At 44.5% G+C, this 27,951-nt stretch overlaps 2 protein-coding genes and 1 long non-coding RNA gene across 7 annotated transcripts in view; 2 read left to right on the top strand and 1 right to left on the bottom strand.

Moving 5' to 3' along the window:
* The window catches only part of LOC143680725 (uncharacterized), a 47,632-nt gene extending 37,254 nt beyond the window's left edge, over window positions 1–10,378 (bottom strand). Inside the window, exon 1 of one of the 3 annotated variants that reach the window (XR_013174150.1) lies at window positions 9,811–10,378. This is a non-coding gene — a long non-coding RNA (uncharacterized LOC143680725). The remainder of the gene's footprint in view (window positions 1–9,810) is intronic. The other 2 variants (XR_013174151.1, XR_013174149.1) reach the window with 2 other exon arrangements.
* Window positions 1,815–2,722, top strand: LOC143680724 (transmembrane epididymal protein 1-like). Its single transcript, XM_077157184.1, is given in 2 exon segments — window positions 1,815–2,690; window positions 2,693–2,722. Coding segments are annotated over 2 exon segments (906 nt in total).
* Window positions 9,578–19,217, top strand: GLUL (glutamate-ammonia ligase). 3 transcript variants are annotated; one of them, XM_077157182.1, is made up of 7 exons: window positions 9,578–9,711; window positions 12,463–12,641; window positions 13,984–14,145; window positions 15,635–15,781; window positions 16,183–16,310; window positions 16,505–16,704; window positions 17,300–19,217. In XM_077157182.1, the coding sequence occupies exons 2-7, from the start codon at window positions 12,476–12,478 to the stop codon at window positions 17,616–17,618; spliced, it is 1,122 nt and encodes a 373-aa protein (XP_077013297.1). In that variant the 5' UTR covers window positions 9,578–9,711; window positions 12,463–12,475; the 3' UTR covers window positions 17,619–19,217. The 3 variants fall into 3 exon arrangements, with proteins under 3 accessions (XP_077013297.1, XP_077013298.1, XP_077013296.1); XM_077157183.1 differs by lacking the exon at window positions 9,578–9,711 and adding an exon at window positions 10,463–10,744; XM_077157181.1 differs by lacking the exon at window positions 9,578–9,711 and adding an exon at window positions 10,753–10,948.
* The last annotated feature ends 8,734 nt before the right edge of the window (window positions 19,218–27,951 follow it).

Below are 27,951 nucleotides of genomic sequence, written 5' to 3'. Positions count from 1 at the left end.
GCTCACAGGTCCTGCCTCTTTGCTTCCACGGGATTACTTGCAGGGTAAGGTGATTATATCAGAAAACTGAAGTCAACCCAGCTCATGTTCAATGATGAATTTCCTCTCCTTTCAGCACTACTCCCACATCCAGAAAAACTCCTATTCTCTGTACTTTCTACAGTGAATCCAGAACCAACTATGTGCCCAGGGATAACTTCTCCACCATCCCCTCTGCCATTTTTTTTTTTGGGGGGGGGTGCATGATCTGGGAATCAAACCCGGGTTCCCCGCATGAAAGGCAAGCATTATACCACTGAACAGCCCGTGCATCCTCACCTCTGCCTTTTACTCAGCTGTCTGTCACCCAATCCCTAGGAGTCTGTCTTTCTAGGTGCATTAGACACTAGTCAAATAATAATTGATCATTGAAGCTGATGAGCTATTTCACGTTAAAAATAAATGGTCTCCAGCTCACTGGAGTTACTTCTTTCACTGGCATCTGCATTTTAACCAGGACTATGCTTTAATCCATTGTATAGTTAGAGATGGAACATGGAAGCAAAGTGCATGGAATGAGTGAAAAGGAATAAGGACTTCTTATAGAGATTAGACCTTCCACATTTGTGGGAGCTGATGTGAAGGCTGTTTGTTGCCTCTACCGACCGTCACGGGTGCACCTGAGGTCATTTCAGGTCAATGCGGAAGTGGTCAGGAAGAAACGCTTTTCATAAAGTGGGGAAGGGTAAGGACAAAGTGGAACCTATGAGGATAGCCTGGAGCCCGTGCCTGTCTCTCAGGGCAGGGGACCTAGTGGGAGGCAGGGAACCTTGCTTCCTTGGTGTCCCTCCCACTAGAGAAGCTGGGGGGCTACAGGCCTGGCTGCTGCCCTCGCCAAGGAGGTGAGCTCACAGATCAGCAATAACAGGCATGGACTGCAGTGGGACCTGGAGCAGCACATAAGCATTAGTGTGTACTCTCATGCCACTGTTTCATTTCCATCTTCTGATTCTTATGCAGACTTCTCTAGTGGCCAACTCTAACTTGAAAGAATATAATAGGGAATTCTGGGAAATATGATTCAAGCTTAGTTAGGTTGACAAACTATAAAACCACCACGGGCCCTAAAATCAGTCTCCAAAAATGGTTTCCCAGATCCATCTACAGAGCAGTGGAGATTTTGAAGGGGTGAGGAGTGAGGGGGTGAAGGTGAGGGGATCTTTGTTGGCAGTCTTCAAAGTGGTCTGTCACAGAACAGAAAAGCCAGATAGGTGTTAACTAAGGATCATACGGGCATACATCAACATGTTTATAAACATGGTGTCCGGAAAGCAAATGTTTGACTTGATCTTGGACCGGTTAGATGTCAGAGGTATTGAAGGATAATGAAGGGTTTGTGAGTATCCCTGGCTTTCTCTAGATATCATGGCAATCTCCACCCCTACCCAGTACACCTCTCCCCTTCTCCTCTGAGCAGCGGGAAGGACAAGAGAAAGGAAACCATGGAAGAGGGGAATAAGTGTGCCTATAGGCAGCCTCAGGGGCCATGGAATGGAGCCCCTGAGAGCATATATTGGCCTGCTTCCTTCTCTGGCAAAAGCCAATTAATTCGCAATGTACCAAAACAGAATGGAACAATGAAGCCACATACCACCAAAAGTGTAGGCTTATCTCAAGAACCATGTCCTTTCAGTGAGGAAGCAGTGGGCGGGGTAAGATGATAAAAGTAGACGGAAGGCAGTTCTTTCCAAGTCCAGACCTTGTAGGGGCCCCAGAAGGTGTGGTGGTGCCTGAACTTGGCTTGCCTCTCCTTCGCTGGGCAGATTTGGGGCTCAATGGGAAACTTTATTGGCCATGTGTACCCAGGGCTCTTTCTTGTCTTATATGGACTGTATCAGGCAATGGTGATCTCCAGAGCTATGATATTCAATGAGTCTCTCCTACATCCTCCATGCCCTCCCAGGAATAAGGGGAGATGGGCCTGGCTGCAGAAAATATCCTATGGAGGTTTGGTGAAGTTGGTGACTGGCTCCCTCTTGATAGCTTATGAGATCCACTGCGTCAAAGGAGGGTTGACCCTGATGGACAGGGACCTTCCACCAAGGTTTATGTATCCCAAAGAGTGGCAGCACCTCACCATGTTCATTCTCCTCACCCTCAACGGCTGTGTGGACATCATGAGCAAGAACTTGCTGCCTCAGAGGTGCGTGGTCCTGGAGCTAGGGGTCCGCATCCTGACCTTCTATGTGCTCCTGCTGCTGTTGGTGTCACATGTCCAGGGGACAGCAGGGGTGGAGCTGCATGTCCACGCTCTGCTCATCTTGGTGGTGTTCCTGCTTATGCTGGTGCTGACCGCAGAGCTGTGGGCTCCCGACATGTTTCGCCTCTGGCTGATCGAGACCTTTCTGTTTCTGACAATGGGCTCCTGGCTGATGCAGGCAGGCTTTATTCTATACAGACCAATCTCCAGCTACCCATGGCAGGACGACGACATCAATGATGTCATGTTTGTCACCACCTTCTTCTGCTGGCATGTGATGTTCAATGCCTCATGTCTGTTGGGAATCTACGGTCTCTCTTTCTTCTGGTTTCGTTGTTACAGACCCAGCTTGACGCTGATAAGGTTCAAAGAAGCTCCATATCCCGTGAGCACACCAGAACCCCTCTACAAGTTGCTGCAGGAAGTGGAGCCACCTGAGAAAGATGACCAGCCTCTCTCTTCCTTTCAAAGAGCTCGCCTTGAGGCAGGGCCAAGCACCTGACTTAGAGTCCACCCCTCCTTCCCTTGTGGGTTCTCTCAGCCATGTGTGTTGTACTCTCTTTGCTCCCCAGAGAAGGTAATGGCCCTGAAGGAAAGACAGTTGTCCCCATGTGCTGTTGCATCCCCTGTCCCTGAGCCTCTAGTCACTGAGGGGATGGGGGGAAAGGGATCTGAGAAAGGGGCTCTGATGTGATTCCTTTTGGGGGGGAGGGAAGGCGGATGAGGACTGTAAGGAAGTTTCCAAGAAAAACCACAGTGCAACAGAAGAGAGGCGTGGGAAGGGAGGGCAACCTTTCTGTCATCAACTGCTTCGCCAGGCTCTAGTGTTTGTCTTTTACTTGAAGGAAAAAGATTCTTGGCAATTAAAAATTGGAATTATTCAAGTCTCATTCTGATAAAGAAAAGTCAGTGGTCTTCTCACTAAAGTGGAATCAATATGTGGCAGTAGCATAAACAGAATTTATAATTAATTTACACAATCTTCTAGGCTGAGATTATGTTCTTTTTGCCTTTTTTGTTGCCCCAATTTATAAGGCTTAGCTTCATCTTGAATTTTACACACCAAGCAAGAGTTTTACTTTAATATAACATTTCAAATATCATTAATTCAAATTGTCAGAGAATCCAAATAACTGGTATTTTCCAGCTTCCTACTTTATTACTCTCTCACACGTAATTTATTAACTCCTACCCCTTGGTAATTTGTAAATTTCACTCTCTTGTATCTCACAGAAAATCACCCAGTAATCACATTGTTTACCAATTATCTGGTACCCAGCCGAAAACCTGTCCCCTCCCTCATCCACTGAAAAACTCCTCTGTTCCGGATATCTTAGGCACTCCTACTAAATCTGCCTTGTTATTGTCATAGCTGATATGCTATGGTTTGTCCTATTCCTCAATAACTAATGCGTAGGCCCTTTAAATGTAAGGACTTTGCCATAGCCACGTTACATAATGTCCTGTGTATGTTCCAGCTGTGTAACACAGCCAATGTTTAATACAGGCTTACTAAGATTCTCCCTCTACCCTCATTCCTTCAAAATATGGAGTCCGACAGTCCCCCCTAGATAGGTCCCATGAACACTCTTGGGAGACACCAGGTCCCAAAGTCCGAGTCATCTCCTCCTCATTTTTGGGTACAATAAAATCCACTAACCTGCTCCTGAATTGCTTCTGTTATTTATTTTTCAGTCCTCACAAGCACTCTATAAGGAACCTCCAGAATACTGAGACTCCAGCAGGTTCACCTGTCCAAAGACTCTCAGATAGTGGAAGGTGAGGCAGGAATCTAAGTGCAGGAATGTCTGAGTCAAGCCACTGGCTGTGTCTGCTGGGTCAGTGACTAATGGGCCCGGGGATGGGGGTGATACTAAATGAAATAGCTAAATGATCCGAAATCAAACAGCTAAAAACAGAGAAAAGTTCAGCCAGAAGGCCTGGCAGAGAATCAAGGACAAAACTTGCCTGTGACTAAGTTTTCTAATCCTTCCTATTTTCCTTTTACTTTTATTTCCTTAGACTCTTTTCAATTACCTTTCTTCAGGAGTCCTCCTTTTCTTACCATTTATGGTAGATGATGAGAAAACATGATCACAGCTGCCCATTTCCAGTCATTCAGGGCCTTGTTTTATAATGACAAACAAATCTCTTGTAATCAGTTGATACTCCCAATGTAACAATATCTCTTAAATATCCAGTCTATGAAATAAACTTGCATGTTATCTAGAAACTTCACTAACCACTATGCATTTTCAACCAATGTATGAAGAATAGGGGAATTTCATTAACTTGGAAAGAAAAAGTGAAGATAGTTTGGACCTGGAGGATCTCCCTATACACCTAACATACCATATTTGAGATATAACGGATTGAGATATGACAGAGACGCCCTTCCCTTGAAAGCCAATTCAAATATATATATATCCTAAACACTCAAGCTTTGAGGGAGGAGTTTGTAATTCTCAAAAGATTCCACCAGAGGGCGCTACGTTCATATACCCTAGCCAAGCCTCTAGCTGTCCAACTCCAGTAAACAAGTCTGGGAACCAGGGGTTTAAAACAAGTGGGGGAAGGGAAAAGGAGGATGGTAGGAAAAAAAACAGAACCAAATTAAGTATTGCCTAAGCATCCAGAAAACATACCCGGGAACTGTTTTGTCCCCATTAAAATTTGGCATGTGAATGCGAAAGAAACAGGGATTCAAATCAACTAAAGGGGGGAGGGGAGAAGAGAGGACAAGCCATGGATCCAGCTGAGAATGCCAACTAAGGGATTCACTCCTATCCAAGTAATTTTTTGGTCACTGTGCTAAATTTCCTAACTTTTAAACAAGCTCAGTAACATTCCAATCAATCTAGAAAACAAAGATATATCTGTATATCCATTGAGAACAAAGAATAAAATATATCTCTGAAATTCTCAGATTCAAAAAACCATGAAACTAGGGATAGATTATTAGATACACAAAATGATCTCCAATATTCCTTCAAAGAGAACTTGCTATACAGTATTTTTGCCAGTAATCCAGAGTTATTCACAATGAAAATATATATGGAATGACTACTACATGTAAGGCACTAGGTTTGCTGCAATGTAGGATTCAGAGGTAAACTAAGTTGGTCCTTGCACCCTGTGCTTTCCTCAGTAGGGATAATAGGAATTTCAATATGTTTGGGGTGGTGACCCACAAACACATCACCCACTGACCAAAAGACTGAAAGAAAAAGAGTAGAAAAGGGCTTGGAAAGGGTTTAGATGTTAGAAGCACATTAAGCTGTGAAATAATGGCACTATTGTGACTTAAGCAATTTATATGTTTTCCAGGCCTGTTTCCTCCTTTTTAAGATAGGATGATGTTAAGACCTAATTCTAGAATTGTGTGACTTTAATTTTCTCAGTAGGACTTTTCCCCATGTTGTTTGCAGAGGTGAACTTGATTCTTTCCATCTCTCCAACTAGTTTCCTAATAGAGAGATTTGGGGGAGGGCTCAACAGACTCAAACCTTCAGCCGTAATGTATAGTTTGGGAAAAGGAGTTTTCCTTATAGTCGAAATATGTCAATGGGTGCTCAATGAAACCCTTCATTAGGGCGAAACAGATATGGCTGAGACTTAAACTCTTAATTTCCTTTTCGAAACTTAAGAGCATCAAACAATCAAGACAGGATATACAGAGAAATTCCTCTGTGCCCAGTGTTGGATATTGAATTGAGGTATAACCTCAATTGCTTATACCTGGTCTTTTTTTGTCTTATGTTCACGGTAGTGAAATCTGGAAGCTTAGGCCACCTGCAGCTTCTCCCCAAAATATGGTTTAGGAATAATGACATCAACTTCTAGATATATTTGTTTTGCTTTTTTTTTTCTTTTCCCATCTTTTGTTTTATTTTTGTTTTACTTTGCCTAAAGATTATGCTGTGACTCTTCCTTTGAGAAAGAACTGGTGATGGGATTACTAAAAAGCAAAACAGAAAAGTTCACAATTCTGGGTTGGGTCTCCACAGAGTTCCTCAACCCTGAGTCTCAGCCATTGTCTCTTTAGCCCTCCTGTACAGTCTCACTAGACAGGTGTTGTAATCGTTCAAATACAGGGAGACCCGCTATAAACTATTTGAGTTTCATCCCAAATCTTGTCTCTAATGAAGAAATGAGAGCAAGGCCTTGGGAAGGTGCCTTCAGATCACTAGCCCCAGGGCTTCAGACCTGTACAGTGAGAATAGGTCCTGTGAATAAGAGAGATTGAGAGGAGAAATCACAGGCAATGCCCTTCCAAAAAAAGGCCTTTATTTCAGGCAGCAGAGGAACACCAAGAAATCATTTTAATCCCTAGTCATTTCTACAGATTCGGAACAAAGTCTACTCTCACTGCTGCTCTCCCACTCCACCCACCCCTGGACCAAAGCTACTCTGAGAGAGAGCCATGACTTCTGAGCCCAGGCAATAGAACCCCTTGTCAGCTTTCATGCTGTGTACCAAGAGAGAAAAGTTTAAGGGTGCAAGCATGCTGATGCGCTGTTTATGGGGGCAGCGAGAAATGGGGGTGGTAGCAATTTAGGGAACAAGGAGACTGGGAACAAAGGGCAGCAGACACAGCGAAATCAAACCAAATGAAACAGCCTGCTCCACTTGCAACTTCTCTGAATGTACAGTCTGGGTTTCTGGGGGCAATTAGTTAAAGGACTTTCTTCTGCTTTTTCTTCTCTCGTCTACGCTTCAGCTTCTCTGGGACTCCTCTGGGCCCTAGTTCGGCTGGTTTAAGTAAGTGTGGGGTTGACCAAGGAGGACAAGGCCTCTTGTTCACTCCTGAAAGAGTGAGTGGCCACATATTATGTTCCTAAGCCTCACAAAGCATGCCCCTGGTCACATGAATGGATCAAAGCAAATCCACTTCCATTCCAGGAAAAGCAGCTCAAAGCACATGTTCTCTTGATGGTGCCGCTGTCATTGTGTGAGGTCAACAAACATCATTTATTGAACACTCACTTTGGATACCGGCAAGGGATATGAAGATGAATAAACTGCTCAAGGAGGTTATGACACCTAACAAGGGAAGCAGGCACTTGCCCAGCAAAATAAACCAGAAGCTGTATTTGCTTCTAGTAGTCCATTTTCTATCACTGCCATCTCCTAATGGAGGGAGGGGCTGTGGTGATGGATGCAGTAGAAAGCACTGGTTTATATCTCTGGTAGTTTTGGCATTTGGAAATTAACATCTTTTAAAATAAGAACATCACCTCTTCTTACTCCACACCCATCCCCACCCCCACCCCCGGCCATTTAAATTCAAGGCTTTACAGAAAGAAATGGAATTAAGACAGCTTACTCTGTTCCCAGGTAAAGCATTACACTGAGTCAGAAAGTTGTTTTGGTTGGGTATCAATTGAATGGTCGCTACAGGCAAAGAAATAATCCAGTCTCATCAGATCATCCCGGGCCTGTCACTGCTGTAACTAGGGTGGACTAAACATTTACTGTTTTCCAAGTACTATCCTAAACACTTTTGCATCTGTTATCACAATTAATCCTCACACTATCCCTATTAAATTTTTGTTATTCTATTTTATAGGCAAGGTAACTGAGATTTAAGGAGGTTAAGTAACTCGGCTGATACAAAGCTGTTAAAGAGATAAAGCCCTGATTTGAACCTACGTTTGTCTGACCCTAAACCCTGTCTTTAACAATGGCACTATAATGCTACAATGTGCAATACTGAAATTTAACATGGAATCCCTTACATTTGTAAGGTTCTATACCCAATCCAGGATGTCACCAGTCTGAAACACACCAAACGCCCCCGCTGGACGTGAATGCTACATTTGTCATTTAAAAGCACTACAGTACTCAGATGCACTCTTAAAGGAAAGGGATGTTGACCAAAGAACCCAGGTTATGTTTATGGTCACCAGCAACGTTTCTTTTCCATGTTTGTGGTACAAAAAACAACCAGAAGAACAAACTTCTTCCTTTCGTGTCCCAAAACCACTGAAAGCATAAATTCTCGGTCTCAAAGACCAAGACTCAAAGCCTGAGAAAAATCTGTCTCAAATGTTAGCACTTCTGGAAAAGCAATAAATTCACACCTCCAGGTGAATTGGGGGCAATAAAAATAGATTAACTGAGTAATAGTAACTGGTAGAATGCAAACATAAAATATTATTTTTTGTAGTTTGCCATGATCGTGCATCTTTGGCAAGCATTTTCACCATTGAGTTTACACATACATTCTCTCAACCATCACAGAGAGGCTGAGGAGAGAGGGGGTACGTATTCCAATTTACGGATTAAAAAGAAGGAACAATAAGTCACCTGAAAGGCAAAAGAAAAGAAAAATTGTTTAAGGAATGCTAGAATGCTATTTTTTTTTTTTTTTTTACAAACTCTGAGCTTCGAAGGGGTAATTGGAAGATCTCCGTTTCCTCTCAGTGCACTTGGGATCAGCTTGCACATAGAATTTCAAATCTGGTGGGTGGTTCTAAAAGGTCATCCTCTGAACAGTTTTATTTTGCAGATAAGCAAACTTGGGCCCAGAGTGGCTGGGTGACTTGCCTGACAAAGACGGTATCAGACAGGTCTCCTGACTTTGTTTCCACCGCCCGCCAAAATCCACTCCATGGAACGATGATTAAAACTGTGCAGTAACAATTGTGTTCTCTTTCCAAAATTTCCTGAGACAACCGGGGAGGGGGGCTGTCCTAGGGTTATGAACCCCGGCTCACCTTCAGGAGCCCCCTCTCTTTGCTGCCCTCTTCCAGGCCCCTGCTGCACCCGCCGTCGCCCAGGAAAGCCCAGGGCTTCCCGGCACCCGCACCCCGCGCTCCCTCTCTAGCGTAACGCGAGCGCGCCCCGAAGTAGGGGCGGGAAGGCTCTCTAACAATAAAGGCCAAAATTATTGTTCAGTGGCTCAGAATTTCCAACCGCAACTCTGGGGCCCGCGGTATGACATCGTAAAGGAGGACTCTCCTTGCAATGCAATCGGAAGGCAGCAGGGGCTGGCGGTTTTCTGGGAACCTTCTGCCTCGGGGGGAGGGGGCTGCAAGGGCCGCCCCGGGTCATGCCGCGGTTGTTTTGCTCGAGCCGACTACAGGCGGGGTCCTTTCTCGGCAGGAACTCGCGCCCTCTGCACGCCAGCAGCCAGCCCTTCTTTTCCTTCCCTCCGCCCCCTCCCCCACGCCCCTTTCTCTTTCTTTCTTTCCCGGGCTCGCTCCCCCCACCCCCGCGGCGCCTGCACGCCTCGTCGCCCAATGGCCACCGGGCTCGGGCGCACATCAGCTGATCTGTCCGCGCTCCCGGCCGCTCGAAGCCAATCAGGGCGCCGGGGGCGGCTCCCGGCCGCAGATAAAGGGTGCCGGGCCCGAGGGGACCCGGAAGAGCCGAGAATGAGAGAAGGGTTCAGCGTGTGACCTGCACACCCGGCCTCCTCTCACTTCGCTCTCGCGGCCTTCCCTCCCTCTGCCCTGCCTGCTGCACAGGTAAGGTTCCCGGACAGCACAGAAGGGACGCGCGCGGGCCCCGCCGCCTGCCCCTCGGTGGCACTAGGGGCCCTTCGTGCGGGTTTGGCTCCTTCTCACCTCCTGTCCTCACTTGTGCGCTGTGACCTCCTGGGCTCAGGAGGTCAAAGACGCCCGGGCCTCCCGCGTGGCTCCGCCGTCGGCGATTCCCGGAGGGTCTGGGTTGGCGTTTTGGGGGCGCGCCTTTCTCGAGGTGTTTTGAGAAGGGGAGGAGGTTGTTCTGATCTTCCTTCCGCTGCTCGCGGCCCAGAGGGACGCCCAGGAGACCTTTCAGCGGGCGGGACCGTTGAGCCGCCGGCCCTGGGCGCGGTGGTGGGGTTTGGGCTGTCGGTGGAGCCGCCGTGTTCCCGCTGCAGGAACGCACGCGGGGGCGCTGGGCAGGCGCGGGGTCCACCCTCTCTTCTCGGCGGTGGCAGCTGTTGGGGGGGTGGGGTCCTCGTGGTATTATCTTTTTGACGCCCGAGCGACGAAGCTCGTTTAACCAGGAGTGTAGTGTTTGCGCGACCGGCTCCTACCACCGAGTCCCGGGGGGAGTTCTGGACCTTCCACTTGTGACCGAACAATGAGGAGCCCGGGGCCGCGGCTAGAGGCGAGTCCCCGCGGAGGTGGCAGCCGCACGCCGCCCCTCCCGCCGACGTGCCCCGCACCCCCTCCCCTCCGTCCCCAGCCTCTGCCCCCGGAGGGGAATGGCCCCCTCGGTGAGTCCCTGAGACCAGGACCGGGGCCGGAGGGGCGGGGGCCCGACGTTTGGAACACTTCGGGGGGAAAGGACTGCACTCAAAGTGGATTCCAGCTTCGCCGGGGGCGGGAAGCGGGGACGCCCCCCCAGCCGCAAAGCCGAGAAGAAGTATGATGCGGAAGACACAGAATCGCGGTCCTCGGGGTCCCCCAGCAACTGCTTCGGTTTCGTCGCCTATTCGGTGAACCCGGGAGAGAAATCGCGAGTCAAGATTAAGACCCTGACCCACCAGCCCGCGTATCCCAGCACCACCCGGTCAGAGCATTCTCCGTGCCCTGCCCCGTCCCCTTCCCCGTGTCCAACCCCATCCCCCTGTCCATCCCCGTCCCCAACGCCCAGAAAGCTCCGGTGCTTGGACCAGCGAGAGTCCGAGAACGAAGAGAGGCGTGAACCCAAGTCAAAAAAGAGGACTCATAACGAGGGCCACCCCATCGATATGGTTAACCTCCTATGGCCGGGGTGAGTGAGGGGCAGGGAGGAGGACTCCCCAGCTGGTGGCAGCTGCAGAAAGAGCTCAAAGATTTAAAATTTAAGCTCTGCGGCAGCACCAGTTGCTATTGTACAGCAGGCTGCTGGCAACCTACCCGGCTCATGGGAGAGAGAACAAGACACTTCACCCGGACTGGAGAGAAGCATGGCTTGATGTTGGAGGTGTATCAAGTTAGGAGGAAAGCTAAAAGACTGAGTTCTCACTTGTAGTTGGAGCTGAAGGGATCAGAGATTCTGGTCTTTCGGGGGCGGGGGGGGGGGGGGGTTGGTTGGGGGCGTGGAGGGTGGCATTTGACCTACCAAATCTCCTGCAATAGGCAGAAGTATTGGTTTTCCTCCTATAAGACTTGCCGGAGGAGGTTCTCCTCTAACGCACAGGGAAGGGTGAGGCTGTTGGAAGGAGAAGCAGTTATGTTTTCAGCTGGGCAAACATGGATGGTTGCCCGCAGAAACTTTGCCACTGTACTTTAGAAAGTTGCTCAAGTCATTGGAGGAGAACAATGTGTTCCTTTGCAGCCACCCTGGGGTTTGGAGCAGGGGTGGGGTGGAGTGTGGAGAACATTTCCTCTAACCATCCAGGCCGGTTCTGTGGCTTTGGGTTCTCTTCTTTCCGAGGTCTGGTGGTGGCGGCTTGCAGTTTTTAGCATGCATCAGACCTTTCCAAATCCCAGATCATGTTGGTTTAAGAAGCGAGAATTCCCTTATTATTTAAAGTTGGCCAGTGAAATCTGAGAATATTGTGATTCTCACTTTCTGAATTAAGTTAGACTTTGCATTAGACCAGTGGAAATTATGGCAGTGTTCCCCTTAGAATATGCCTTGGATCAGCTCTTCTATCTTGGTGATATTGGTAACTGCAGTCTTGCTTTTAAGAAGCCTCCAGCCTTTTAAATCTTTCTAGTGAAGGCCCTTGTTTAACCCTCAAATCTAAATGCATGTTGTTGAGGGGGATGGGGAATCGCCAAAAAGGGGTTGTTATAAAAACTGCAACTTAGGTGAAGGAACACTCACTGGACATGATAGCAGCCAAGCTTTTCTGTGGCTAGATATTATTTGTGTTGATTGTATCTGTTTTCTAAATTTTCTCGAGTAGAACTTCTGTAGTATCTTAGCATAAAATGTTTTAAAACAATTCCCCTACCTGTGCTGAGGGGAGTAGAGCTTAATCTCTCAAGCCCCAAGGATGCTGAGAGGCCTCAAGGCTTATTGCCAAGGGCTTTTCTCTTGCAAAGTTGATCGGATTTTTACAGCCTAATACTATCAGGAGATTTTTGACTAATATAAAAACGTTGATCCTCTTGAAACCAGAGTGAATAAATACACCTTTGGGTGTAGGATTTCCAGTGGAAGGGGCTGCCCCCACCCCACTCTTCTCAAAGGGAGCATCTGCCTTGGATTTAAATTTCCCTCTTGAGCCATCCCTGCAGGGGGTTCAGTTTGGAGTCCAAAGATTGGTTTCCAGATGTTCTTCTTTTTCTCTCCAGAACACCTTCCACCATGGCCACCTCAGCAAGTTCCCACTTGAACAAAGGCATCAAGCAGTTCTACCTGGGGCTGCCTCAGGGCGAGAAGGTCCAAGCCATGTATATCTGGATCGATGGCACTGGGGAAGGACTGCGCTGTAAGACGCGCACCCTGGACAGTGAGCCTAAGTGCATAGAAGGTGAGAACTGGGCTGGGCTGGGTGGGCGCAGTACGGGGGGTAGGCTTTAGACCAAACTACTCAATGGGACCTCTTTATTTTTGTGTTTGTAAAGATTTTCTAAGATGGGCCTTTTCAGGCCTCATTCAATCAACATTTATTAACCTCCTACACTGCCTCAAAACATAGCAATACTCGAACCCTTTATTTAAGTGGAATCTCGCATGTAGCCCAATATATTGAAGAAAAATAAAGGCTCAGGTTTGAGCCTGAGCTTTGCCAACTTGGCTGTCCCTTAGGTGGCACCCCAAGGAGCCCAGTTGGACGACCATTGCTTTAACCTGAATACGCCATCTAGTTTACAAACTGTTGAATGCTTCGTTTCGTATTCATGTTGTACAAAGCATATACCCTAAAGTGGTTTGTGAATAGGACTAATCATTCATTTGTTTTCAGTTAGTACCGCTTTTGGAAATTCTTAAATCATCTGATTTGCTTATTCCACCTCACTAGGTGCTGCTTTATTAGAGTTGTAACCTTCAGTTTTTCTCCTAAAGGAAGCCATAGCCCTGCCCCTTCTAGACAAAATCCAGAGAGAACAAAAGAAAATATCACCTCCCGCCTATATTAGGATAGCGTATTCTTCTGATAATGTTCACATGGGAGTGAATGAGTGAATGAACTACCATAACATAAAGTATACATTATGTGCCTGCTACATGGCAGCTGCTGGACTAGGCACTGGGAAGGCAGAGTTCTGGGTCTGTCTTCAGAAAGCTCATTGTTGGCTGAAGGGACCCAAAAAACGGCCTTTAAAACAGTGGGAAAAGTGCATCTGAACAGATGGTCTTTCCTGTGGTAGGGTGGATACGGAAGCAATCCTTGAGTAAGTTAATAAGGACGAGAGTTGAGCTGAGACAGTCCATAAAGACCAGTGGGGGAACAATGGCTGGTGAACTAGTGGGACGATCAGAAAATTTTGTCTTCCCCTGTCTCAGTATTTTAAATGACTGACTTCACTAGTGACATCAGATTTCAGTGTGTCTCCTTGGTGTGCTGTAGGCTTATTTAGGGAAGAGACATTCTTTTGACTGTAATTTCCTTGAAGGAAGTGATGCAGTCATCTTACTGTCCTTGAAGGAAGTGATGCAGTCATCTTACTGGAAGTTTAGTAAGGAAGGACTGCAGAGCTAGGTGCATGCATCAGGTTTACATTCTGAGAGTGGCATACATGCATTGCTAATTTGGGGGGAAAGAGAATAGATATTTAGAGATGAAGAGGTGAGTGAGGTCTCTGTATCCTTGCCTGAAAAGCTCCTGTGCATTTTTAACTTCATCTCCTCTTAACCTCTTTTTACTCCAGAGTTGCCCGAGTGGAATTTTGATGGCTCTAGTACTTTTCAGTCTGAAGGCTCCAACAGTGACATGTATCTCAGGCCTGTGGCCATGTTCCGAGACCCTTTCCGCAAGGATCCCAACAAGCTGGTGTTCTGTGAAGTTTTCAAGTATAACCGAAAGCCTGCAGGTATGTATAGCACGGGAATGGATAACCTACCCCCATCCATGGCTGCCTGAGGGAATGGGAGGGGCTATTCACAAGTCTGGGTTGGGGAGGCTACACTATCTCAGAACTGTTTGAGGTTGGGGTTGGTTTGGACACCCAACTCTCCACTTTGAACTTCCTTGTTAACAGAGGTAATGTGATCCATCCTCCCAAGGTCTCCTCTGTTAGTTGCATAACGTGGCTTTGGAGTCTTCTAAATCTGTTTTCTGGTGGCATCCCCAATTACACGGTCCTCCTGCCAGCGTGTGGGATAAAGCTTAGCTCTTAAGTGGTCATTTTGGCTTTGGATCCTAGATTGTACTATGTATTAGGAAATTTTTCAACTCCTGTTCCTCCACTTCCCCAATTTAAAAATCAAGAAAATAGTAAAAATCCATCCCATAAAGCTGTCGAGAGGATTAAATGCATGAATACATGCAATTCATTTTAGAACAGTTGTCATCAAATATTAGATGCTGTTTCATTCCAGAAGGCTTGTTTGTTTTGTTTCTGTATCTGTCCACTGACTAGAATAGCAGCGCCTTGGTTCACTGATAATATATATTTGCCTTGCTTTGCTTTAACTGGTTTTAAGTTCCTGTTTGTGTCATGTAGCCTATCTGGCATACCCATTCCTCCTGATTCTCTGCCCATCCTTTTTTAAACTTGGTTGAAGTCTCCCTTCTATGAAGTCCCCTTGTTCTGCCTGCCTGTGAGCCTTTGGTAAAACACTCTAGACTCTGCTTTTTTGTGTTTTGAGAGGCAGGATTATATTATAGTAAAGGGTACAGGCTCCCTGAATCTGTTTTCTTGTCTGTAAATCTGAAGACTTAAGAATACGTACTTTGTGGGATTGTTGTGTGGATGCAGTCAGTTGTTTTTTTTTTTTTTTAATGTCTTAAAATGACATATGGTTAAGGCAGTCAGTAAGTCTATATTTACTTTCCATTTTAAAGTTCCCCTTTGGCTTATAAATTGTTACCAGTTGGGCTCATCTCATTTTTCTGTCTTTTCTTTCGCTAGCCAATACTATATAACTCTAAAATCTTCACACCTGGAATGCAAGCCTCCTAATGGACAAATGGTTCTCTCAATAAAATCTTGTTGATTTGTCTCTAAGTGCCCAAGAAGGAGGGAATAAGGCTCAACCAGAAGGGGCTGTTTTGTGAATAGAGGGCTTAAGTGCCTGGCATTTGGTTCTTGAGAGGAGGCCAACAGATAAGGTGAAAATGTGCTCTGTGCTGGGTCCCTTCCCATGTGACTTGGTTGTCACTGGGTTCAGCTATAACTAGTCTAAGTGGAGTCTTCCTACAGATGCACGGTTACAGCTTCTTCCATTTTCTCCATTTCCTGTGCTAGTTACAGGGTTACACCGGGTCAGTTCAGTTCAGTTTAGAATGAATACCTCAGTTGTATAAAATCACTGGTTTCAAAATCAGTGTCCCTAATGGCATGTTGACTTTGTTTTCAGAGACCAATTTACGGCACTCCTGTAAACGGATAATGGACATGGTGAGCAACCAGCACCCTTGGTTTGGAATGGAGCAGGAATATACCCTGATGGGGACAGATGGACACCCCTTCGGCTGGCCTTCCAACGGCTTCCCTGGCCCCCAGGGTGAGTCCCCCTGCTAGATGAGAAGTGAACATGCTCCTTCCCAAGTGCTTAATTGACAAAAGAAGCCGCTCTCCCACAGATGACTCCTGAGACTTACTGGCATAATCCTGTTAAGAGATTAGAGCCTTCACATTACCCAGATTCAAACACTCATATTACGTACATAAAGTAAAAGTTGAGGGGAACCTCTGGCTTCACTGAGGAGGTAGCAAAGAAGAATCTCCTCTATATTCTGCCCCCACCCCTTGCCCCCTCCCCACCACCAGGTGAAAGCAGGGACTTTGATTCAAGGTAACCAAGTGTAAACAGCCTCTGATTTCTGTCTCTGAGCCATGCATCTTATGTAGAAAGGGGTCTTCTAGATTCCTCCCTGTCAACGTGCTGTCTCAATGCCTCCGCAGGCCCCTACTACTGTGGTGTGGGAGCAGACAAAGCCTATGGCAGAGACATTGTGGAGGCCCACTACCGGGCCTGCTTGTACGCCGGCATCAAGATCGCGGGAACAAATGCCGAGGTCATGCCTGCCCAGGTAAATGGCTCTAGTCCTTCACTCCCCCCACCTGAAGACTGCAGGGCAGGCAGGTGGGGACTTGAGCTAACAAAGGCTGCTGATGCACTACTCACTAACCCAAAACCTCAGAAGAGTGGGTTGGAGCAGAGACGGGAAGAGAGATGGGATGGGCAGTTGGCCTTCTTAAAGACCAACCTTCTCGTTCTTTCTAGTGGGAATTCCAGGTAGGACCCTGTGAAGGAATTGACATGGGAGATCACCTCTGGGTGGCCCGTTTCATCTTGCATCGTGTATGTGAAGACTTTGGCGTGATAGCAACCTTCGATCCTAAGCCCATTCCTGGGAACTGGAACGGTGCAGGCTGCCATACCAACTTCAGCACCAAGGCCATGCGAGAAGACAACGGTCTGAAGTGAGTGCCTTCTCCTGCTGTGGCCTTCCTTACTCTTGGGTTGCAGAAAACTTGGGAAGGGATTATTTTCAGAAAGGTTTCTTCAACAAGAATACTTGCTAAATCTTGGATATATTGGGAGGGAGTGAGCTGGGCTGCCAGCTCATCTAGAAGTGCGTTAACTCAGTACTTTGTTTCACAGATTTCTAATCCTCTTTCTTGCTTCTGTTTGAAAAAAGAACCAAGAATGGAATTAAGGGTGGTGATGGGGGAAAGTTCAGTTAGTAGCAATACAGGCTTTTGGATATACTTATGCTTATGAGTGGGAGAAAGTCTTTCAAACAATTAAGGTCTTTTCATTCAACAAATATTGACTGTTTCCTGCATATCAGGGACTGTTCTGAGCACGGGGAGTGCTCATCTAGACCCTGTATGTGGTAAGGTAGAACCACTGCCATCCATGCATTCTTTTGGAGCCTGGTAAATGGGAAAATGCCGTCTGATAGTTGGCTCATCCTAGTCATTTCATCCTTGGTCAAGACCTGCCCCTCTGCCCGTGAAGGACAGGATTCCTGGTGACAAGCTCAGACCCCGTGTCTTTTTTTTTCCTTTGTAGGTACATTGAGGAGTCCATTGAGAAACTAAGTAAGCGGCATCAGTACCACATCCGCGCCTACGACCCCAAGGGGGGCCTGGACAATGCCCGGCGCCTAACTGGGTTCCACGAAACCTCCAACATCAACGATTTCTCTGCTGGCGTGGCCAACCGTGGTGCCAGCATCCGCATTCCCCGGCCCGTCGGCCAGGATAAGAAGGGTTACTTTGAAGACCGCCGTCCCTCTGCCAACTGCGACCCCTTCGCGGTGACAGAAGCCCTCATACGCACGTGTCTGCTCAACGAGACTGGAGACGAGCCCTTCCAGTACAAGAACTAAATGGACTAGACCTCCAGCTGTCAAACCCCTCCCAGTTCTTCATCCCACTCCCGCTTCTCCTCTCTCCCAGTTGTCCTACTAACTGTAACTCAAAGGACAGAATAGCAAGGTCTTTTTTATTCCTCATGCCCAGTTAATAACTCTTGCTTTTTTGGGCCAGGGTAGAGGGAGTCAAGTTCTTAATCTCTTCACACCCACCCCACGCCCCTTTCGATAGTCACAGAAGCTTTGGAAGACAGAGGAAGTAGTGCATTAGTGGGGAGGGGAGGGAGGGACAACAATACCCACTGCTTCCATTTGAATCAGGTGTGCTTGTCCAGTAGGCACACACTGGATGGAGCATCTGTGTTTGTGACAGGGAAAGCAGGACTTTTTCCATGAGGGTAGCTGAAGGTGAGGGGGGACTGACTTACTCTGTAGTTAGCTGAGAATACACCCAAAGGAAGGGAGGTTCCATTTTTTTAAGAAAAGATGATAACCAACTTTCCTTTTGAGGTGAGATTTAGTAGAGAAGGGAAAGGGTTAGGGGGATTAGGAGGAAAATGCCCTTGATCGCTTGTTTTACTTCCCTCACTTGAGGCTAAATGCCCTAGCCTGAAGACAAACCTCCGAATATTAACCGATGGATAGCCCTACCTTAAGAAGAAAAAGTTCCTATTGCTTGGTCCTCCATTTATAACACAAAGCAGAGTAGTATTTTTATATTTAAATGTAAAAACAACAAAAAAATTATATATATGGGTGTGTGGATATGTGTGTTTTTCTGGAGGAGAAAACCATTCTAATGACCAGGAGGCAGATGTGATGCAAATAGTCCGGGTAGAAATAAGGACCTCCTTTTGAGTGGGGGTGGGTGAGGCATTGCTTGGAAAATTGGCTATCTGGGGCCATTATTCGCTCACTACCACTTGGAGTTTCATTGTGCCCTGCCACCCTTCCAAAGGGGCCGGGCATTGGTGTGGTAACAGGTGGGAGCAGGTTACTAGCTGTAGCAGTGATGTGAGCCTCATGGCTCTGGTTTAAAACACACGTGCTTACACACAGGGGTTAGCAATATGAGTTGGCTGGTCAACTTAAGCTTTATGTTCCCGACAAGGGGGTGTTGGGGTTATTTTCTGGTGGGAGTAGCATGTCACTAAAGCAGGCCTTTTGATATATTAAAATTTTTTTAAAAAAAAACAAGTTTAGATTTTAATCATTTGTAGGGTTTCTAAGTCTTTCTGTTTTACAGAATTGCTTGTTGGCTTCAACTGTCTTCCCATCTCGGCCCTTTGAGAGATGGGGGAGGCCTGGGGTCACACAATTGTAATTTTGTATTCTGGTGTCTTTTTCTGTGAGTTGAAGATACTCCTTTAAGAATTCTGAAGCGTTTTTTTTTAATGAAAAAAAAGCAAACCCTACCTTAATCCCTACATTTTTTCCCTCCTTATTCTATGGTTATTTTTGTGTTGGCTGCAGCAAGTAGGCTGTGGTTTTCTCTTGCAATGACGACTTACAATTGCCATGTACGGTATGTTCACAGATAATTCCTCATTGTAAACAGACTGTAACTGCCCGGAGCGGCTCCTATAAATCAAGCTAACATAAGATTTCCTCTGATTTGATTCTCTTTGTGGTTCTTTTAAACTCCAATCCCTATGTGCCATCTCATTCCTATCCAAAGGGGGAGATTTAAGAGGTAAAATACACTCAGGTTTTTTCTGCTCTTTGAATTTCTAAAAATCTCAGATGAGTCATGTTGCCAACCAGCTCTTTTTTGTATCTAATTTTAGGTATTAAAATCTTGTGGTTTCAGGTTTTTGCACCTAGAGAGTATTAGATGACACAAGCTTGGTATTTCTCGGCCCTAGAATTTTTTAATAAGGTACACCCTGTCATCTGCCCCATGTTTCAGAGCTTTTGGTTTCATTTTTTTTTTTTTTCCAGAGCTTGGTTTTGACCTACCAGGTTACAACATACTGTTTTGAACTCTTCTGGCTTAATTTTATGGCACCCTAAACAATTTACTGTAATAACTGAGACCACTATCCCTGCTCTTTTCCATTTCACCCTCCACCCTGCTGCCGGTGATTCATATAAATAGTAAATATTGACTGCGTTGCTGCCCTGGTTAAATCTCTTAGGAGCTGCCTGTGCTTGTGTGCATGTCTTGCCTTTCCAGGCTCATCCTTGCAGACGCCTTTCCTTGCACTCCCATCAGTGAGCTGCTTGTGATTCTCCGGGAAGCTCCATATGATGTGTCATTACCCGTAGTCCCTTGGCCTGATAATTCTCCTGCCTTATTTTGGCCTATTCCTAGTTCGTTCATTCCTCTCTGGCCTGGCTAAGAACTCCACTCTGCTCCCATGGTGATGTGCACGTAACCTCAGCAAAAGGCAATTACTCAACCAGCATATTAACCTCACGTGCTACTGCAGGCAACAGTGATTTGGTGTTTTCAAAAGGTAGTGTGCGCCAGATTGGAGGTAGCTGGGGCCTGTTAGAGCAGTTCCTTAGAGATGTGTTTTCTTCAGGCTAGTGTATTTTGCTCTGATTTTACCTAATCCCAGCTATCAGTGTCTTCCTAAGAGGCTTGGCTCCTGGTCTGATTAAATTTTCAAAGTAGTTACGATTAATGCCTACTGGTTGCTTTGTACGGTCCCACTTTACACCTGTTCCAGCATAATTATTAAGAAGCTGAATCAGCATTTTCCTAGTTCAGGTCACCTTTGCTTCAATTGACACTCTCCTTGCCTTCCCCCAGTGGAAGTTGGCCTCCTTCACTGAATCACCCCAATAGGGCACTGAGGGTATACTCTGCCCAATGTAAGCACTGGACTGAAGAGTACAAGACCTGAGCCCTTTCGTGTTTTATTCATTCTAACCAATTCCCCTACAAAGATGACATGAAAAGGAGTTCTAAATTAATATGATCAAGACAAGTGGAAACAATGTACATATTTCCATCTCCATCCTATCATCTAGAATTGACTGTGACCTACAGGTTACAGTACAGTGTAATCCCCTTGTATTTCTAAGGTGTTTTTTTATAGTTAATTTAACAGACACTGGGCTACATGATAACTTTATCAGTGACTGATTAAACTGTGAATGACTGGCCCAGCCTTCCGGCAACTTAAAGAGACAGAGACCAGTATCACAAAAGGGGTTCTGCATTTTAAACAATGAGTTTCCCTGATTTGAACCTGCCAGTTAATGGATAAAAGCCAAATGACAGCATAAGCTAATGAGGAACTAAGTGTCCTTGGATGGTTGCTGTTAGGGCCATTTAAAAAGCCAGATCTATTCTGCAGGATAGAATGGTACACTAGTGGATAAAAGAAGTTTCTAAACACTTTGGGCTGGGAGCTCTAGATATCACATTCAAGGCTTCACATAGATGATCTCATCTATTGCTTGATGTATATTTTTTTCTTTGCATGGGCAGGCACGAGAAATCGAACCCGGGTTTCCGGCATGGCAGGTGAGAACTTTGCCTGTTGAGCCACCGTGGCCTGCCCCTATTGCTTGATATTTACATCAATAAGTTGCAAAGTCTGGAAAGTAACTTGCTATCCCAGCGAAAGCAGATGTCCCATCAACAGGATTTCCTGATTGCAAACTTTATAAAGGGAGGAATCCTGTTGATTTTTCTTGTTCAGTGAATCACTAGACCTAGTATGGTGCCAGCAGTATTTGTTGAATGAATAATTTCAACTTTGTGGACCTGCAACTCTACTGGGTGGTGTCAAACCAATGAGACTTTGGTGGTTAGGCTACGTTTTAACTCTGTACAGGACCTGAAGGCAAAGTTTTGTTTTACTGAGCTTAAAGAGAATCCAACATGTTGATTGTTTTTAACTACAAATCTGGCACCACTGAAAACTTGGTAGGGAGGGAGGGTTGTGGAAAAGGAATGTCTGCTTGCTTGGTTAATTCTAATTGGATTCAGGTTGCCAGGAGCCTCATTTCGCTTGATGGGTTATAACTAATATAAAGTGACAATTCATGTAATTCCAAAGGCTTCAGGTAAATTGAGACTGTAAAATAAATCCCAGAGCGATTTGAACAGTGAATAGGGAAGTATTTGCAGAGTCCCCTAGGGGGAATGATGAGAAGGGGGGAAAATTCAACTTCTCCAAGTGGAGAATTCTTGATTCTCTCACAGGCAGTGGGGACAGACAAAGCAATAGGACAAGCCTCCAATCTTGGGGTTTGTTCATATGAAACTTAATCCTGCAAATAGGCTAAGCCTACTTAAAATTAGGCCTAAGATTCACCCCCAAGAGAACCTCTTCTTTTGTTTAGATGTGGCCTCTCTTCTCTCGTTCGACGCAGCAAGCAAACTCACTGCCCTCCCCCCTCTCTACATGGGACCTTCCTGGCAATGTGGGACAAGAAATCCTAGAATGAGCTGGAACTCAGCATCAAGGGATTGAGAAAATCTTCTCAACCAAAAGGGAAAAGAGCGAAATTAGACAAAATAAAGTGTCAGTAGCTCAGAGATTCCAAACAGAGTCGAGAGGTTATCCTGGAGGTTATTCTTACACATTAAATAGATATCACCTTGTTAGTCAAGATGTAATGGAGAGGCTGGAGGGAACTGTCTGAAAATGTGAAGCTGTGCTCCCGGTGGCCATGTTTCTTGAAGATAATTGTATGATGATATGGCTGTCGCAGTGTGACTGTGTGGTTGTGAGAGCCTTGTGTCTGATGCTCCTTTTGTCTACCTTATCAATGGACAAGTAAAACATATGGATTAAAAATAAATAAATAATAGGGGGAACAAATGTTATAATAATTTAGTAGATTGAAATGCTGGTGATCGGTGAAGGGGAGGGGTAAGGGGTATGGTATGTATGAATTTTTTTCAGTTTTCCTTTTATTGCTTTTCTGAATTGATGCAAATGTTCTAAGAATTGATCATGATGATGAATATGCAACTATGTGATGATATTGTGAATTACTGATTATATATGATCATATGTTAAGAATGTTTTTTGTTGTCATATTTTTTAATTTAAAAATTAATAAATTTTTTTTAATTGAGACTGTAAACAATTTGAGCTAATTAGAGCCCTGACATTTTGCAGCCTTTAGCTCAATCACCAACCACTTGATTTTTTTTAAATTTATTTTTAAAACATAACATTCAACATTCTTACCATATGATCATTCCATTCTTGATATATAATCAATAACTCACAATATCATCACATAGTTGTATATTTATCATTATGAATATTTCTTAGAATATTTGCATCAATTCAGAAAAAGAAATAAAAAGAAAAAAAATTCATACATACCATACCCTCCTTTTCATTGATCGCTAGCATTTCAATCTACTAAATTAATGTTAACATTTGTTCCCCCTATTATTTATTTATTTGTAATCCATGTCTTACTCATCTGTCCATACCATAGATAAAAGGAGCATCAGACACAGGATTTTCACAATCACACAGTCACATTGCAAAAGCTATATATCATTATACAATCATCTTCAAGAAAAGTGGCTACTGGAACACAGCTCTACATTTTCAAACACTTCCGTCCAGCCTCTCCATTATAAAGGAGATACCCATATAATGTGTAAGAATAACCTCCAGGATAACCTCTTGACTCCGAAATCTTTCAGCCATTAACACTTTATTTTGTTTCATTTCTCTCTTCCCCCTTTTGGTTGAGAAAGTTTTCTCAATCCCTTGATGCTGAGTCCCAGCTCATTCTAGGTTTTCTGTCCCACATTGCCAGGAAGGTTTACACCCCTGGGAGTCATGTCCCACGTAGAGAGGGGGAGGGCAGTGAATTTGCTTGTCATGTTGACTGAGAGAGAGAGAGAGGCCACAACTGAACAACTAAAGAGGTTCTCTGGGGGTGACTCTTAGGCCTAATTTTAAGTAGGCTTAGCCTATCCTTTGCTAATGATGTTAGCATCATTAAGTTTCATATGAACAAACCCCAAGATTGAAGGCTCAGCCTATTGCTTTGGACCAACCACTTGTTTAAAGAAAAAATATCCATGCTTCTATGCAGATATATACACATATACATAAACACAATATAGACATAAACCATATTTGTGGACATATGCATATATTTGCATATAAGATACACAATACAGGTGTCTTACATATAGACTTTGCCTAAGATGCAGCATCTTATAAAGGAAACAGAGACTTATGAATATGTCTTCCCCAAATAGTGCACACTCCAGAGAATTCACTGTGCTGAATAAGCTGTCACTTGATATAGAAAGGCAGGTCGTAGAAGCTTTAGTCAAACTCGAAACAAGGTTCTACTGCCAACCCTTTCCAACTAATGTCACCTCTATGTTTTATGGATGGGAGGTGGTTGTCAGGTACTGTTGACTATTTGATAAGTATTTGTCTATGATTCATACCCAGAACCCCTCAGACAGAAGCAGTGGTATCTTCATCTCACCTTGCAGAGGAAGTGTCCTCACAGTCCCCCTTGTCATTTGATGAATTACCTTTCCAGAAGCCTTGAGCCTTGTTAAATTGTCCTCTTTCGCATGGATTTCAGATTGAGTTACTTTTTTGTTTTGGGATTGTAGTTTGTTGCAACTTGCTCAATTCTTCTGTCACAGGGTATAGTCATATATGTTGACCTACCTCCAGTGGGCACACACTCTATAACTCGGGGATGGGGAATATGAGGATTTCTTTTTATAAGTGGTGAACAGTTCTCTGGTCTCTGGGAAGAAATCTATGATTCTATTAGGAGCTGCATTTAAATAAACAGTACAACAGGAGACTCTACTTCCCCAGAACTTCCTTTATAAGAGAGGACCATAAAATCATAAAATGAATGTACTGGGATTCCCTTACCGCTCCCCAAACAATCTCTCTCCAGGTTCAGATTAAACATTGCCAGCTGTTACAGTCGGACTTCTAGATCCTTCACCAGCCTGTTCTCCTTCCTCTAGATAAACTCTGGGTTGGCAATCCAGTTCTAAAAGACCAGTTCTCTAGAACAGATATTATAGTTGTGGTTTCAGAGAAGTCCCTTTCTTCCATCTTCTGGAAGTCAAGTGAGGTTTTTTTTTTTTTAAAAAAGGGAGCAGGATAGCAATTTGGTTGTCATGGCAGCTAATTAACATAAAACTTTCACCAACTTTTTGAAAGCCTTATATCATTTGCTTTTAAAAGATATTGAAAGAAAGAAAAAAAAAGATTTTAAAAGATATTGCTATTGCTGGAGACCCGGGTTCGATTCCCAGTGCCTGCCCATGTTTAAAAAAAAAAAAAAAAAGATATTGCTATTAAAATCCTTGAATGAGAGGGAAAATTGCTCTCAAACCTAATATACATTTGTGTTCTTGATTTTCTGGACTTTGTGAGAGCTATAGAGTTTATTCATATTGCGTTTCAGCCTATTAATTTTGAAACAACTTTTTCTCATTTGGAAAATGAGATCTTTAGGAGTTAATCTTGTTTTTCCCTTTTCGGATCACTGGGCAAATCATCTATCTGCCCTCCTATAAATTCTTCAATCAAGTCAATGATAAGAAGCCAGATGGGGCAGAAGTAGAACATTCTGCTGCAAAACTCTGAAAGACTTCCCTTCCGGTTGGGATACATTCATTGATCAGCACTCTGAGTATTGGTTATTCATCTGCTACCAATCCATCTAACTTTCCTTTAACCAGTCCACATTTTTTCAGTTTGTTCATGAGAGACTTTCTCAAATGACTTACTGAAACCAAGATGTATTATGTAAAATATATATTGTCCTTATTTACTAGTCTAGTGATACTATCAAAAAAAAAAAAAAAAAAAAGATACCTGGCTAAGTTTTCACATGTTTTTCTTACTGAAACCAAGATGTATTATGTAAAATATATATTGCCCTTATTTACTAGTCAAGTGATACCATCAAAAAAAAAAAGATACCTGGCTAAGTTTTCACGTGTTTTTCTTAGTGAGCATATTTGTTCTTCAAGATCCTGATCTGATTTGTGTTTCTAAATGATTATCCCCTGACAATTTGCTCTAATGATTTTTCTAAAATTTTGTCACGTATTAAAAAGCTTACCAGTCTGATTACCAAAGTTCATATCTTAAGAAACGAGGGTGTGGCAACCCAGGGGTCAGGACCCCCTCAGGGAAAAAGAATGAACGAAGCTTTGAGCACAGAGCAGCATGTGTGACAGCGAACAGGCATTGGAGATCTCCTTGCCTAACCACTGCTGGTAACCAACCTTCGTGCGACTCTGATGAACCAAATCTCGCGAAAGTCTGTTGACACCCGCTGCAGCCAAATTTCGTGGGACTCAAACCTTATAATTGTTGTGAAGGCGAGAAGAGGGGAACAAAGAAAGGGAGCCTCTAAGAAGCCCTTGAAGGAAAGATTCAAAATAAAGCTTGACCTTGCTTTGGGGGCCTGGGTTGGTGATGGGAAGAGGTCAGAGGAAGGACTGCAGAGTTCACTTGAAGAGGCTGAACCAGAGAAGTGAGCTAGCCACCTGCTTTGAGAGACCGCAGGACCTTTGACCATATTGCCAGCAGCAGCCACTTGCCACCCTTCCCTTGTTGCTGAGCACCAGGTAAAACTTCTGAATGTATTACCAGTCCTAGGCAGAGGTAGGGACGCTAGAAACACTCAAAGCAGCATTTCCTGCCAGACAGGCAGGATATGAGTCAAGCAAATGACAGTTTCATTTTATAAAGGAAGGAGATCGGGTATCAGTTTGGTTGTCAGATAGCTGGAAGATGTATCAGGGAGCTGCATTAGCATAGCAGGGTCACTGTTTTCTACTTAAATTGTAAATCTGTTTGCAATATTTGGGTGAGATGCTGATGGCGTTTACGGGATTGAAAAAGCCACTCAAGACTACCATTATTGGATGTGCGCAAATTTAGAACCCCTCTCCCTTAGTGTTTGACATCTGTTCCTAGTGTCTAGTCTAGTACCTGGAAGACAAGCAATAAATGTTGCAGGAGCAGCTGAATTATTATGGTTCTGAGCTGCTCTTTTAAATTCTTCCTCTATCTTTTGAGCGCACACATTGTTTTAGTTTCTGGCTGCTAAAACAAATACCATACAATGGGTTGGCTTAACAACAGGAATTTATTGGCTTGCGGTTTCAGAAGGTAGAAGACTTACTTCCTCCAGGGTTGGTATTTTCTGGCAACCTTTGGGTTCCTTGGCTTTTCTGTCACGTGGCGGTGTTCATGGCCGCATGTTCTCCTTTCTCTGCTGGCTTCTGTTGACTTCCAGCTTCTGGCTGCTCCCGGTGGCTTCTCTCTCTGTCTGAATTTCATTCTCTTTTTAGAGGACTCCAGTCATCCAGATTAAAACCCATCCTCATTCAGTTAGGTTGCATTTTAACTGAAGTGATATCTTCAAAGAGAACGTATTTACAATGTATCCACAGCCTCAGGACCAGTGATTTGAATGGTGAGCAAGCCTTTGGGGGGGATGCGATTGGATCTCCAACACATATTAAGCAATTACAAATTCTACAAAAATCTGTATGAAAGTCTTTATCTGTAAAAGGGTTTCCTGCATTGGAGTAATAATAGTAGCTAGGATTTATTCAATAATTGCTACATGCTAGGCACTGTTAACTCATTTAACCTGCACAACAAGCCTATGACGTGGATATTACTGTTACTATCCCCATTTTATAGATGAGAAAACTGAGGCACAGAAAGGTCACATTATTTGCCAGGATCTAAACTTCACCGTTTTCTAGGACCTAGAGTCTGTTTTCTCATCTTTAAAATGACAGCGATAACTGTCCTATGTACACCACTGTATTATGGATGCAAATAGGAAAGTGCTTTATAAACTCAGCACAACACGACACCAATATGCATTAATTTTAGTGCAAGAGTGAAAGAACCCTTTCTTTTTGTCTTGTTCTTGACTTGTGAGAAAGCCACAATTTTATTTTATCAACTGTGTTCTCAGTGGATGCTTTTTGCCTTTATGTCTCCAAAAGGACAATTATGACTCAGGGAAGTTGACTTCTAGGCCCCTTCTTAAATGGAATCTCTCCGTTTATATTTTATATTAAGACTGACGGGAATTTATGCTGGAGTGGAGAGGGGAGCAGGATAGAAAAGAAGTTCTTATAAGGAATATGTCATATCCACCTAAAATATGATGACTCCTTTGTACTTTTAAAGAACAGTAGCAGAGGCTGAAAGAGACATGAAAAAGTAGAGCAAACAACTTGGAATTTTCCACCATGATTCTCACAGTTCAGTAGGCTCCTCACATAGGAGCCAGCTGGTAAACCCACTACATCTTTAGGACATTCCTAAAAGGCAGGTAGAGGTGAGGTTAGGTAAAGAAAGAAGAATGGCAGCTAAATGGGGTGACA

This window comes from Tamandua tetradactyla, chromosome 4, assembly GCF_023851605.1.
Source record: "Tamandua tetradactyla isolate mTamTet1 chromosome 4, mTamTet1.pri, whole genome shotgun sequence".
Taxonomy (NCBI): Eukaryota; Metazoa; Chordata; class Mammalia; order Pilosa; family Myrmecophagidae; genus Tamandua; species Tamandua tetradactyla.
The sequence above is the reverse complement of the archived record's forward strand: the minus strand, read 5'-3'. Positions and strand labels throughout refer to the sequence as shown.

What these genes read in the sequence shown, in the direction of transcription:
- GLUL (XM_077157181.1), top strand. Translation starts at nt 10,926, where the DNA reads ATGGTTAACCTCCTATGGCCGGG. An exon ending in CGGCTTCCCTGGCCCCCAGG is followed by an intron (nt 15,782 to 16,182) that starts GTGAGTCCCCCT and finishes ATGCCTCCGCAG; the next exon opens with GCCCCTACTACTGTGGTGTG. An exon ending in CGAGAAGACAACGGTCTGAA is followed by an intron (nt 16,705 to 17,299) that starts GTGAGTGCCTTC and finishes TTTCCTTTGTAG; the next exon opens with GTACATTGAGGAGTCCATTG.